The 15,628-nt window shown below is 27.2% G+C and overlaps 1 protein-coding gene across 1 annotated transcript; it reads left to right on the top strand.

Annotated features, from left to right (window-relative positions):
- Positions 1–7,145: 7,145 nt before the first annotated feature.
- Positions 7,146–7,994, top strand: LOC114186105 (uncharacterized). The gene is made up of 3 exons (XM_028074127.2): positions 7,146–7,244; positions 7,334–7,692; positions 7,774–7,994. The coding sequence occupies exons 1-3, from the start codon at positions 7,229–7,231 to the stop codon at positions 7,789–7,791; spliced, it is 393 nt and encodes a 130-aa protein (XP_027929928.2). The 5' UTR covers positions 7,146–7,228; the 3' UTR covers positions 7,792–7,994.
- Positions 7,995–15,628: the final 7,634 nt, after the last annotated feature.

Raw genomic sequence — 15,628 nt, 5'->3', positions numbered from 1 at the left:
ATTTATTTTCATAAAGATTACTACATATTTTCTATAAAATTATTTTATTTTTTTTTTCTTTTATTTATTAATAATTATTTTTTATTTTATTTTTATTTTAATAAATATAAATTTATTTTATATACTAACGTAATAATATTATAATATCATAAAGTACTAATATAATATCACGTATCCATAACAATATTATAATATCATAAACTACTAATATAATATCACGTATCTATGAAAATTAATATAATATCACGTATCTATGGAAATGAAATAAAAGGCTTATTTAGGCTAATTAAAAATAATGTGCTACTATATTTAATTGTTTTAAATTCTTTTAAAAAAATGAATATAAAAAGTTTAGAAGTACGACTTATCCCTTTCTATACTTTATATTCTGTCCTTATATTCTATACTTTTTTGGCATTCTGATACTTGTTATTCCAATTTATATTCTGTCCTTATAATTTAAGGATAATGATACAATATCCCGTTTTTTTGACCCCAAAGTTACCCGCCTACGTGGCAGTTAATATTTTAATATTTTTAAAGCAGACGGGAAATGGAGGCAGCGGTTTGGGAAAGTTAGCGTGAAGTGCACGCGCTTTGATTGGACAAACTTTTTAAAAAAACACATTGAGCATTCTATTTTCCCTCGTTTCTTCCCCTCAACTTTCTTCTTCTCGTCAACTTTCTTCTTCGAGCAGAGACGCAGAAAGGCATTTCAATCGCAAGGCTTTGTCTTCCCAAAAAAGCTATCGTTCCATAAAGGTTGGTGTCGTGGAAAACCTCTATTCGAAGATTTAATGTGGTTTTTTTAACTTGGCTGCTGGTACATTATTAATGTTGGGTTGAACGGGGTTTAGCATGTTCTGCCATTTTGCCATTACAATTGATAAATGCAATGAAACCCCAAAATGTGCGTATAGGGTTGTTTTGGTTTATCTTGTCGTCCATTGTTAATATTGATGGTTTTGTCAGGGTTGGGATGATCCATATGTCCCTCGCACACATGAATGTGTTTTGAAGTGGAAATACCCTATAATGCACTCTGTTAATTTCGTCTGTGAGGTTATCCAAGTATGTGTTTGGAAGTTCAAAATTTAAATTAGTTTATTTTGTGTTATATTGTTTTGTAATATGACAATTTGTTGATGATGCGTTTGTTGGATTGTTGATTCCCGTCATATGAAGTAATTAGCCGTATGAAGTAATTTCTCGAATTAGATATCTGAAGTTTATTTTTCATTCCTGTCATAGAAGGTTGTTGTATTTGTGAAGTAATTTATGATTCCTTGATTTGTGAAGTGTATTTTTTGTTGAATTTCTTTTGTTGTGATTCCTTATTGTATTATTAATAAATTTTGATAGGTTGTTGATGAATCATGCAGTACTGCAACTCATTTTACAATGTATTATTACTTCAAATATGCTTTCGACACAATCGAATGGTCATCCAAGTAATTCTATCACCATGAATCATCAACAAACCACCTAAATAAGTAATTGGAATTCAAGATTCACTTAAAAACGAACTTTTCTGCGTCTCGAATTAACTGTCCTTTTGTGTTTCCATAATTGCCTTTTTGCGTTGAACTTTTTGTACATGCAGTACTGCAACTCATTTTACAATGTATTATTACTTCAAATATGCTTTCGACACAATCGAATGGTCATCCAAGTAATTCCATCACCATGAATCATCACCAAACCACCTAAATAAGTAATTGGAATTCAAGATTCACTTAAAAATGAACTTTTCTGCGTCTTGAATTAACTGTCCTTTTGTGTTTCCATAACTGCATTTTTACGTTGAACTTTTTGTACATGCAGTACTGCAACTCATTTTACAATGTATTATTACTTCAAATATGCTTTCGACACAATCGAATGATCATCCAAGTAATTCCATCACCATGAATCATCACCAAACCACCTAAATAAGTAATTGGAATTCAAGATTCACTTAAAAAAGAACTTTTCTGCGTCTCGAATTAACTATCCTTTTGTGTTTCCATAACTGCCTTTTTACGTTGAACTTTTTGTACATGCAGTACATAACACCAAAAACACTTTAGAAAAGTCATTATTTATTAATTGCACCATAACACAACAAAAACACAACAAATACAATTCTACACAACTTAATGTTTCATAGGTTTCAATTACATGTCTTGTTATAATTAAACAAATGAAAATGATATTTCATTTCCATCAAACAAAACAAAATACATATATATTGCTCATACTCCAACAACTACTTCAGTATCGTTTTCTTCTTCCGACTATAAACTGCGAACGGAGTTTGGATTAAACGACTTTTCAACCATAACCGTGGATCATTCCTCATACGCACGTACATATCACTGTTGGTTGCATTTCTGTCTTCTGCAGCTTCACTTGGAACATCCACTTCATTCAAATTCACAGGACAAACAAATTCATCTTTAGTTCTATTTTCCCTCTCAGCCAAAGTTGATTTCAATTTAGCTATCGCTCCACCAAGTTCACGAATATCATGTTCTTGTTGCTCAATTACACCCATAAGCTGCTCCTTCTTTTTCATTCCACCACACTCTTTCCTCTTACTTTTGTCACGCTCATCATCACCTTTTGATAAAGCTTCTTTCACAACTAACTCGCATATTTCTTCCTTAGAAAGACAAAGATCATGCACAATCTGAAATTTAATTTAAAACAAACAACATCAATAAATTGCAAAAACAACTTAAATCACAAACAATGCAGGAAAAAATAATAGAAAAGTACCACATTATTTTTCAAACTATTTCTTATGGACACATCTCCAACTTTGTAATCAATCCAACGCAACAACCTTGGAAATTTGGATTCAATAACTGCTCTCTTTCTCTTCACAAACAGGAAGTGATCAAAAGCCCATAGCTACATCATACAATATTACAATTCATTTGAAACAAAGTTAGTCATTCATAACAATAAACCAAAATGCTACAAAACACGATATTGGGGAAAACCTCATCAAAATGTCATTTCAATCATCGAAGAAGATAATGGAGTTTCATTTCCGCTCAAACATCACAAAAATAATGGTTTCATTTGCGGAAGAACATCACAAAAATAGGTGTTTCTAATAGGATAGTAAAACATACCACAATACCCTTTGATTTGCAGAACAAGAACACTTCAAATTAGGGCTTCCAATTCGACGCACGAAGCTATGGCAGCAATCCGCACTCTCGTCGCACTCTCGCCGCACTCTCGCCTTTAGTATAAACCGCAAAGCAAACTTCTGTTTTTCTAACACAAACTTTTTCCTCTTTTGCGCGTGTATCACAACCTCACCATTCACTCCACTTTCTCTCACGCGTTTCTGCTACTGTCTGCTTTAAAAATATTAAAATATTAACTGCCACGTAGGCGGGTAACTTTGGGAGTCAAAAAAACGAGGCATTGTATCATTATCCATAATTTAATCGGTATCAACAAAGCAACGAAATTGAATTTAACTTAGAAGATCGATATTGATATTAATTTTGAATATAAAGTGAGATTGATATTGATTTTGAACATACAATTAAAATAACAAAAACTAAAAATATATTTTTAAATTAATATTAGTTCAATTATATTTAATAAATTAAAATTAATTTTATCGAACTGAATAACTCTCACTGTATACTGTTTGTTATTATTAACTATTCTTCTTCATATGGCTGAATTTAATGTCTTCGAATAAAGTCTTATAAGTGTTTTATGAATTAAGAATAAGAAGAAATTTTGATAAATACGCGGTTCTTTTTCAATAGTTGTTTTTAAATTAAAATATTACTTTTAACTTGATATTTTTTAAAAGCTAAGATAGCCATGTCTGGCAAATAAAAAACTATGAAAAGTTAAACAGTTAATTTTTAATCAGTATATTGGAAACATAATCAAATTCTACCTTTACATCGTGTTAGACAAACAAAAGTTTTAAATAATCTTGCAAACAAGAATCAATTGAAACATTAATAATAAGTGTCTTTGCTTTCTCTTCGTGAAGACATGTCAACGACTCATTAAAAAACTGATTTCATTGTATTTCTTAGTATCTTTGATATTTTGCAAATTTAATAATTAGAAAAAATTGTTTTAATCCCACAAATTTGAATATAAAAAATGATTAAAAATATATATTTTAGTTTTATATGAATCAGTAAATTAATCTACTTAACCTACCAATACGTAATGAGTTGAATTGGGTTAGGCTTACTTCGACAGCCATAACCATAACACAGTCCAGATAATTTGCCATTAGTTTATGTCAATATAAATATACAAGCTAACACACTTAGTTTAGGAGTGAATCAAGTTAACAAATCCATGTTGAATCTCCTATAATCAAGTGGCCAACATATTTACAAATACGAATAATTTAAAACTAGTTATTATTAACAACTCCCTATTGATTCTCCTATAATTAGGTGCCCAACAAATTTACAAATCTGAATAATTTAAAACTAATTATTATTATTGATATCCTCCCACAAGTTGTATGATTGGGAAGAGAGATACAACTCAGACAAAGTGATAGGCTAAGGCAATATGTTTCATTCGAGAGTGGAAGATATGATTAACACTTAGATTTGTAGTACTAAGATTGTCACAATATTTAACCAAAATGGTTGTTGGCGTGTGACCAAGTTCTGTGAATAAGGAAAGGACCCAAAGTAGCTCACTAGTCATGTCAAGTGAGGCTTTATACTCAATCTTTGTCGATGATCGAGCAAGAGAACGTTGTTTTCAGAAGCTCTAAGAGATAGGAGTGTTGTCAAGATACAACAAGTTGTTGGGATTTTTAGGGCTTTTGATAATATGAGAGATATAAGAGATATATGTGATATGTTATACGGAGGAACATGTTTTTATATTTTATTGATATACTCTATATATAGAGCAAAATATAACAAATATCAAGTATAAAATATTTAGAATATCTCACTCCTAATCTAAAATAATAACAAATTTCTAAAACTGACACATATCTCTAAAACTGAAATATTTTCTAAAAACTAATTTAAACAAAAAAGATATTAAGCAATATTCTGCATCCGACGAGGCATGAAAGGTCAGAGGGGCATTTGTCGAGATGAAGACTCCTTTGTCACAAGAGCCCGCCAAATATCGGAGCACTCTTTTGAGGGCAGACCAATGTGTCGTTCTTGGGTGCTGCATGATTTATGCAAGTTTATTGGTGCTAAAGGCGATGTCTGGGCGTGTAAGGACTCAAGTATTGAAGACTTTTAAGAGTGCTCGGTACTCAATTGGGGAAGGCAGGAGATTACCCGAATACTTGAGTAATGGAGCACTTGCAGTTAGGGGACTGGATGTTGGTTTCGTATCTACCATGCCTAATTTATGTAGAAGATCAGTGATATATTTCTTTTGTGAAAGAAACAGACCTGCAGGGGAAGGAATCACCTGAGAAATAGTTGAGATAACCAAGATCTTTAAACGAAAAACGAACAACGAGTGTGACAATGAGTTTGGACAACTCTGCATAAAAATCCCAACAATGTCAACACATTAACACACAATATCAACAAGTGACAATACATAAACAAACACATGACAGTGTTATTTGTTATATCAGTAAATTTTAAACTTTTGCTAACTAACATTGCATTTATTAATTTTTAAAATTTTAGAATCAAACTGTATTTAAATTTGGAAGGGCAACAAAATCTAATTTTTCATAAAAATTTAGGAAGTGAATACATATTTAACCCCTTAAATCTTAAATACAAAGGGAGATTGGTATTGGTTTTTGAAGATACGGTTAAAATAATAAAAACTAAAAATATATTTTTTAAATTAATGTTGGTTCACTTATATCTAATAAATAAAAATTAATTTTATTGAACTGAATTACAATTATATGTAAATTATTTGTTATTATTAATTATTCTTCTCCATATTAAATTAAAAAAATTAATTAAAATAATATAAACTTATTTCATAATTAATATAAATCATCCTATACATTATGCGGTTGTCAATCTATACAATGTCAATATAAAGAACAAAATTTGAACATAATCTAGGAAAATAGAAACCAAACTAAACAAATTATATTAAAACTGAAACAAAACGGTATTTAAACCAATTTTAAATATAAAAGGGAGATTGATATTAATTTCTAAGATACAGTTAAAATAATAAAAACTAAAAATCTATTTTTAAATTAATATGAGTTCAATTATATTTAATAAATTAAAAATAATTTTATCGAACTGAAGTATTAACTATTATTCTTCGCATTGCTGAATTTAATGTCCTAAAATAAAGTCTTACAAGTGTTTTGTGAATTAAGAATAAGAAGAAATTTTGTTAAATGCTCTCGCGGTTCTTTTTTAATAGTTGTTTTTCAAATAAAATATTACTTTGAATTTGATATTTTAAAATATTTAAGATCTCCATTTCTTTTTTCTAATTATATCTCTAATTTGATCAACATAAAAATAACAATTAATTATCTATACCTATCTATAAAAATATATAAAAGTGATTGTTTTCTGCAAGTGTTCAATAACTGTGATTGTTTTTGGTAAGTGTTCAATAACTGTGTACACATTTTATTATCTTTATCCTTATTAACAAAAATTACTATCCTTGAAATTTTGTTTATAATTATTTTTAACCATATATAAAGACAAAGTAAATGGTCAATAACCATTTTTAAGTGTACACATTTTACTATCGATTTTATTTTTATTAATAGAAATTATTTTATCTTTTAAATTTTTTGTATGATTAAACTTAAAAAAAATATATTTTTTAATTATAAAAAAAGTGTACACAGGACACATATAAAGAGAAAATATCGTAACATATAGATACAACATTCAAATAACATAAAAACGGAAAGAAATATATGTAATGACATTAAAAATAACAAATGAATTTTGATAAACCTTTAAAAAACACCATGAAAGGAAGTATAGTAAAGGGAATTAAACTACAAAATATGAGATAAATTTAATTCAAAAAATAATCATGAATAAAATTGGTTATTATTTGATGGGAAAATTGATTAGTTACTAACAGAATAGAACTTGTTAAAAATTGAAAAAAAAAAAAAAAGCATAAACAGCGGCCCATGACATAAAAAAGAAAATAAAAAACCTAATTGACACACTCAAAATTTTCTCCATTATAAATAATCATGGTCATCCTCATTTTCTTTTGCTCTGGATAACATTTCTTGTGCTTAATTATGAGGAAGCATTTGAGTAAGTATATTTCTTCATTTCTTTCTTAACCTGTTTCCTAATCTCTTTATTAGAATTTTTCAGAATATTTTAGTTAATTTTGTGTGCAGGAGAGAATTCCGATATGGAGAGAAAAGAAAAAGAAAAGAAGAAAGGCAAACAGCCTTCAGTGATTGATAGAATTGAAATCCAGGAGTTGGAATACCTCTCTCAGGACTTGGAATACATCTCTAAGCAATTGGGATACGAATTGAAAGACTTCTCCAAGAAATTGGAACGAGTCTCTAAGGGATTGGAATACGAATCTAAGGTATTGGAAGACTTCTCTAAGAGATTGAAATACAATGTCAGAATAAATCAACTTGATGTTGAAGCAGAGCTTGCGAAAGCAGATAGAGAACAGGACAAGATCTCTCACATGAACAGAGTATTGATGAATATAAAATCATTTATACCAAAAATGACAAAGGTATCATTTGATTTTTGTTGATTCTTTTGTTTTGTTGAGTTGTTTCTTATTTTTTATTGTTTTAACTATTTATATCCTTAGACGCTGGTAAGAGGATAAAAGAACGTCAAGATGTCTCCAGTTTCAAGATAAAAGAGGAGAGGGAGGAAATAAAAGAAGGTAAAGATGTCTCAAATTTCAAGATAAAAGAAGGTTAAGATAATCTCAAGTTCAATAAGTCTTTGTTATTCTGCATCTTATATTTTTAGCATTTATTGTTCTTCTTTGTTATTCTGATGTTTTGTTAGAACTGATATTTTTTATTTGGGTATGTTATCTATTTAAACAAAGTTAAAATTAATATAAATTTTAAAATCTATTATGGAAAGAACGTAATGAATAAAAGAAGGACACTAAGAGTAGTATAGAGCAAGTTACTGAAGAAAAAAAAGGATTTGTAATTATATAAAATAATTCCATTGATTAAAAATAATACAGCGCGTTAAAAATAATATAATACATCGTGTTAGTAAATTGCTAATTTCTACCAACAAAACTCAATAGTAATGTTGTGTATAAAAAATGGTAAAATAATAAAAAAAGTAGTGTGGTTTTATATTAATGTGTATGTATAACGGTAAGATTTTAGCAAATAGACATAATCATTAATAAAATCAATTTGTATTCTTATATAAAATTAATATGATTTATTAATTTATAATTTTTAATCTTCTAAAATTAATTTTAATCTTATAAAATTCATATGATTTTTTATTCATTTATAATTAAAAATTAAAAATACTTATAAATAAAAAATATTCACTTATAAACTTATAAAATAATTAAAAATAAAAATACTTATAATGGAAAATATTCATCTTATAAACTTATAAAATAATTAAAAATTAAAAATACTTATAATAAATAATATTCATGTTGTAAAGTTAATGAATAATTAAAAATTGAAAATACTTATAATGAAAAATATTCATCTTGTAAATTTATAAAATAATTAAAAATTAAAAATACTTATAATAAAAAATATTTATCGTAAAATAATTAAAAATTAAAAATACTTACAATGAAAAATAATTTTTAATTATTTTATAAGTTATAATGAAAAATACTTACAATGAAAAATATTCATCACATGATCCTGATACAACAATAATGATAGACAAATTAAAGGTAGATAAAAATAGGAAGCAAATTGTTACACAATATAAAGAATTAAATACATAATATTTATGATTAATGTGTTAATGAATATGCACAAAATCCTGCCCACCATAAGCACTTCAATTCTACTTTCTTGGATGATCATCATGAAGAGTTAACAAAGGGATAGAAAAAAAAAGGGTTTGGAACACCAAAAACAATAAAAAAAATTATTTTGAAACATAAAAAACGAGTAATTTGTAAGATATGTGCACAAAAAATTAGAAAAATGAGAAACTGAGAAATTGGAGAAATGGCCATTCAATGCTAATGTCTTAGAAAGATACAATGCGAAAATGCCTATGTTTTTAATTAATGAGTTTTAGGTATAAAGTATGATATTTATTTCTAAAATGGAGAGAAATGTTTTGTCTACTTAATTACTTTTAATATATAATTAACTATTATAACACACTGAATCATTTGTCTATTTTGGTAAAACATTTTAGCTAGACTATATAGATTTAACAAAATTATTTTATCCTTTTTTGAGATGGAATTTACTTTTTATCCTCTTTTTTTTAACTCTCAAAATAATAACAACAATCCTAGAGTATCCAAACCTACTAATGTTGCACCTTTTAAAGCGTTGGTTTAATGTTACTACTTTCTTATTATTGTTTTAATTATCCATTTTGTATGAAATGTTATTTCTACTAAAATTTGTAATTATTTTAAATGATAATAAAAACAATTTGATTACACAAATATTACCTGAAATTTAAATTATGTAAAAAATTAGGTTATAGAAAAAGTAAAATAAAGTTAAAGTATGTATTATCTAATGTTAAGATTTAAATAGTTTGTTGAATGTAAAAGCATCATTTAAAATTTTATATATATATATATATATATATATATATATAAATATATATAAAAGACTATTTATCTTTTTAATAATTATATTACTCCTAAAACTATTATCTCTAAAAGTAAATATCAAAGGGTTGATGAAATGTTACAAGAACATTTAGAAAAAATTGTGAGAACAATAGAATCTAATGTTGGAACTTTTCTTTTTGGTCTTTTTGTTTTAGATGTCTTTTTGTCTGGCCAGACCCAAAAGGAAAGGCTTATGAAACTTTAATGGGCTTTAGTTTAGACCCTAATCTAAAAAAAATTAAAAAACTGATGATAGCCTAGTTGAGAGAAGCATAAACGTAGAGAAAACGTCTACTTCACTGTACATATAAGGGGTTACTTTTTGCAATCTCTTTTTCGCAATGCATGTCTCTTTTATTTATTTTTATATTTAGGAAAGTAAATATTTTCCAAATATAAAAAGTATTATGCATATCGAAGTTAAATTTCAGATTTATTTTTATATGCTTTTAAATTATAGTAATTATGTAATTTATACAATAGTTTTAAGGAATAAAACAGTTCAAAAAATATGAATGGATATATTCGTTATAAACCTAGCTTCTTCGTAGACAAAGAGCTACTGTGTCTTTTTCTGTATGTACGTTTCTTACTTCTAAGATAAAAATAAAATAAAAGTAACGGTAAAAATTAAACATGAAAAAATATCTATGGTAACTTTTTTAAGTTAAATTACTCTTTTGATCATTCTATTTGTCAAGAAATCTCAGTTTGGTCCTACAATTTTTCTTTGTCTCAATTTCGTATTTTCTTAAAAATTATTGAATTTAGTTCTTACATTTGACTAGACAGTATTAAAATGAAAATCAAATTGAAACAACAAAAAATTTGAGAATCAAAATAAAACTTCTTAACAAAGCGACAAAAGAATAATTTAATCCTAATCTTTCACTATTCAACTGATATAAAGGAGTAAAAAGAGAGAATCAGTTCAAAAATCATTTCATTCTCGAGAAAATAGAATTGTTTCATTCTGGAAAAGTAAAAAGGGAACTATTTTCTTATGGCGAAAAAATCCATACAATTTGTAGCTAGGCAGAATCTTTTGAAGAAGTAGCTGATACGGCCATTGCAGGAAAAAAAAGGTATTCAATTTTCAGTGGGGTGCCAACATGTGTTAATCTGCAATATTCATCATAAAAAAATGCAGAGACGAAGTGTTTTTCTTTCACTCGAAGAACAAAATTACATGAGATAGTCATGTTTCATTTTTTGTGCTTTTTCATCTCTTGAAAAGCAAAGTTGAAAGATAGTGATACAGTGACACTGTGACACGCATGTGCAAGTTATGTAGAATTTGAAGAGTTGTAAGTTTGAACCATCTTTTTGCATTGCTGACCAAGTAGGATTCTAGACAGTAGTAGAATTGTTATGCTTCTTCTTCATTCTTTTAAGCTTTGCTTCCCTCAAAATGAGAATATAACTTTAGCCTTTTATGCTGCATAAATCAAAGTGGCGCATAATGTTTCATTGCAATCATTCTCAGCATAAGTACCCTTCTCCAAAAGGATCGATGCCTTCATATCACAAAATACAAAACACAAAAACACTTTCTACTGCTTTGGGACAGAAAAATTTTCTGTCTAAATAATATATATATATATATATATATATATATATATATATATATATATATATATATATATATATATATATATTACCTATGTTCTAATGGTCCCCTTTGGGTCGTCTCATTTTCTTATCAGTTATGAAAATAGAAGACCCTGATGATTTATACAATGTATCTATGTATAAAGCATAAAACTTTTGAATTTTGTCAGTGTTTTAAAAAAAGGGCATCAGATTGCAAAGGAAAGCACTGTGAAGATCGACATGGTGGATAAGATCGACATGGTAACTTGATTCTGTAGTATTATAGTTCATCATTTATGACCCCAGTATCATTACATTAAATATGAATTAAAGAAGGCATGATGATGACATCTTGTGTGAAGTGTAATTGTTTAGTGTGTATGAAACAATAGAAAATTTAATGAGGTTTAAAATGAAGATTTTGTGGAGGATGAATTGATGATACATGATATCATCTTTTTGATTGATCTTTGATGAGAATGAAAATCAAACTGTTCTGTTATATCTTTCCATGGTGTGAAATATCAACCATGAATTATGCTAGAATGTTGTCTAAAGGGTTTTTATATAAAAGATTGATTGAATATATCGGATCGGATCGTTGTTCAATATAAAAGATATTTTTGAATATTTTATATATAATATAAATAAGACTAATAACTTACAATTTAATTTTTGTAAAACTAAGATCAATTTAAACAATTAAATAAATAACAGAAGACTTATATAAATTAAAAGAGAAGTTTCAAATTTTAAATTTTTATCTATACTTATTATCTTATTTATTATATAAATTTTTAACTTAATGTAAATTCAAGCATAAGTATTTTATTTTCCAGTGACAGATTATTTATGTCATTTAATATTTATAATTTACTATAGTTATTATTGTATGTATCTCAATAATAATTCTTAAACCTAAAATATATAAGAATTGTAGTTGCATCATGAATAACCATATATCAAGAAACTTGGAAATGATAGATACGTCGTCACAAAAGTGAAAACAAAAATTTTATATTTTTTCATCAGTTAAGTAAAATAGGTTTGAGTACTGAAATAAAAATTATACTTTTGTAAAAGTTAAAAGAACTTTTAATCATACCATAAAGATGAAAAAAAAAAGAAACCAAATCAATTACTGTCCTTTTGATTCAGATTGGTGATTAACCAATTAACAAAATCAAATTGATTAGTTGGCATCATTGAAAATAATCCAATCTAATGACATTTGGTGTGTAAAAATAAGTTAAACTAGTTCGTTTTCTTAAAGTAAGTAACATTTATAATTTTCAAATATAAGTATGTTAAAAAATTCCATAACACATGTATATAATTAAAAAACTCAATTTTAACTAACTAAAATTGTAAAACAAAATTGAGAACTCATGAAAAATTTAACAAAAATTAATTAATTAAAAGCAAACTACACAATTTATATATATATATATATATATGTGTGTGTGTGTTCTGGATATATTTTAAGGCAAATTTATGAAATATTCATACTCTAAGTTATGTGAGGTGGGTTTAAGTAGATTAACATGTCATAATACTTAGCTCGCGTTACACTTTTCATTAGAGCATGTACGTCCAAAATTGTCATCCCAATAAAATTTAGTATTTTAAGTTTTAAAATTTTGGATTAAAACTAACTTATAAATTAAAAGTTTATTATATTTAACAATTCATTATTATACATAATATTAAAATTTTATCTAATGGTTGGATTCATAACCATTAATAAACATTTTCTTTATAATCATTTTATTTATATAATATAAAAATTAAATATGTTTTTAATCTCTGAACTTTGATACAAAATTGAAATTTTTATATAATTATAAATTTGATAATTTTAATTCTTAAACTTTAAAATTGATGAATATAATTACTTTAACCCAATTATGTTAAATGTTTTTTTATGTGTCAAATGTGTTTTTCAACCGACTTTGAAGTGTAAAAACACGTCAAACATGTAACTAACTTAAATGGTAATACGAAACATGTTTGATACGTCAACAAAATTTAACGTAATTGAGTTGAAATAACTATATACATTCATTTTTTAAAGTTTGAGAGCCAAAATGTATCAAAGTTTTAGACAAATACAAATTTTAGTTTCACGTCAAAGTCCATAGGCTAAAAACATATTTAATCCTAATATAATTTTTTATCTGATAATTGAATTCATAACTATTAATAAAGAATTTTTTTATAATTCTTTGAAAATTATTTTTAGTGTATATACTTTATTATTAATTTTACTCTTATTTTAATATAAAATATTTTATTTTTAATTCAATTAATCTATCTCTAATAAAAATATTTTTGTACTAAAATATAATAATTTAGAATTTGTTACGTTCTCAAATTTATATCTCTTTCTTTTATATTACTTTTTCAATTAATTTTTGTTAAAGTATGACACTATTGATTTGGCTAACTTTTAATGTCATAAGCTTAATGTTATTATTATTGTTTGTTAAATATTCACGAAAGTTTTTTTTATTATTAAAGTTGATCGTGTTTTTTAAGATACATTATCAACTGTATTTTTTATTATTAAAGTTGATCGTGTTATTTTGCATCTAAAGTTAGTTTTGAACTTTTATGTTTTTGGGCCTAGTATGAAAAATATTTTTTTTCTTCAATTCATGTCAACTAAGATAACTTTAGCCGGTCCCAATTAAAAATTAACTTGTAAATAAATTTAAAATAATTTATTTAAAAAATGATTACAAATTAATCTGTGTATAAATTTGTTTTATATTTTAAAAACATAAGTTTAACAGTATTTTCTACTAATCAAAGTGATTTGATTTGGTTTCAATCCTTATTATTGTAAAGGGAAGAAACAGAGTATCGTCCATGAATATCGTGTTTGTTTGTTTAGATAATATTAGAAATAATGGACTAACGACCAATGACCTACAACTAGAAATAATTCTGATCCTATATGGGATCTTGAGTCCATTTTATTACATCTAAATTATGATTAGAACATTAATTGGAGAGACACAATCACAATCATGACATGACCAATTCTATTATTAATAAAAGTTAAGGATGTATGTACATTGAAGAGAGAGAATCTTTGTTTCCCTGATCTTACATTGACTTAATTGACTTAATTTAGAACCAAATCACGTTTAGCTACACATAAGTATCATCAAATTCAAAGCAGGCTAGGCCACTTTAAAAACAATCGTACGTGGTAAAAAGTAATTGATTTGGGTGAAGACCAATTTTTGGTCTTCCATTGTGGAAGATCATCTTTTTGGGACGGAAAGCAATTTTCAAGCCACGAACCTTGACTCACAAAACACTCTTTCATCTACACCAACTCACTCATACGTTGTTTTCATTTAATAGCTTTTACCTTTAGCCACCACCTTCTTTCTTACTTCTCCCTCTCATCACCAACTATTATCATCAGTTTTACCTATTAGAGTTGCTTTCTGAGGCTTTCAAAGCAACAATACAAACTACATCCTTTGAACACAATAACCGTAGGATAAGTGTTTTGGGTATAAGGATCAAACACCTATCTTCAACATTCAATTTGTCTTTAAATTCTCCTCGTACAAATTTTCACTGTTCAATCTCTCCTTTCTCTTGTTCGTTCACCTAGCTTTCTCTCTTTCGTTCTCCTTCTCTCCTTTCCCGTTCGATTGTCAGGACGATCGGAGTACCTGTCTATAAGGTTCCGATGCTTAAGTCAATTCAAGTCTGTTTGGATAAGTGATTAATACTGTAATAAATGCGAAATAAAAGTCCTCACCAACTTACCTTGTACTCCTATTTATAGTTTTTGACATGGATCCGTGATTAGGGTTTTCTTAATCATGACTAAATTACTTTTTAAACTTGATTACTGACTTGTATTACCTTAATTTACTTTTAACTTATTGATTTAGTTTTGGTGCAGTCGCCCGACCGGAGGGCCGTGCGTCCTGACGGATATCCCCACAATTGTGTTATAACGACAACATTTTACTAGAATGAACAGCGGAGCGAAAACCGTTTGATCGTGAGTTCTCTTAAATCACTCCGGAGAAATTGCCACATCAACAACTCAAAGGATTGTCTGCCTGTAATGGCCACCCTTCGGCCGCTTATCCTTGAGCCGTCTGACCGATTGTCTAGCTGGAGATGTTGATAGGCCATACAGTACAATAAGATAGAGTAGGTGGGTTTAAGCGAAGAAATTAGCATGGAAGAGGATGAGAGGAGTTGAAAGGTGAAGGGTGTTTTTCTTGCA

This window comes from Vigna unguiculata, chromosome 5 (assembly GCF_037176805.1).
Source record: "Vigna unguiculata cultivar grain cowpea cultivar isolate G323 ecotype 2 chromosome 5, ASM3717680v1, whole genome shotgun sequence".
In the NCBI taxonomy this organism is placed as follows: Eukaryota; Viridiplantae; Streptophyta; class Magnoliopsida; order Fabales; family Fabaceae; genus Vigna; species Vigna unguiculata.
The sequence above is the reverse complement of the archived record's forward strand: the minus strand, read 5'-3'. Positions and strand labels throughout refer to the sequence as shown.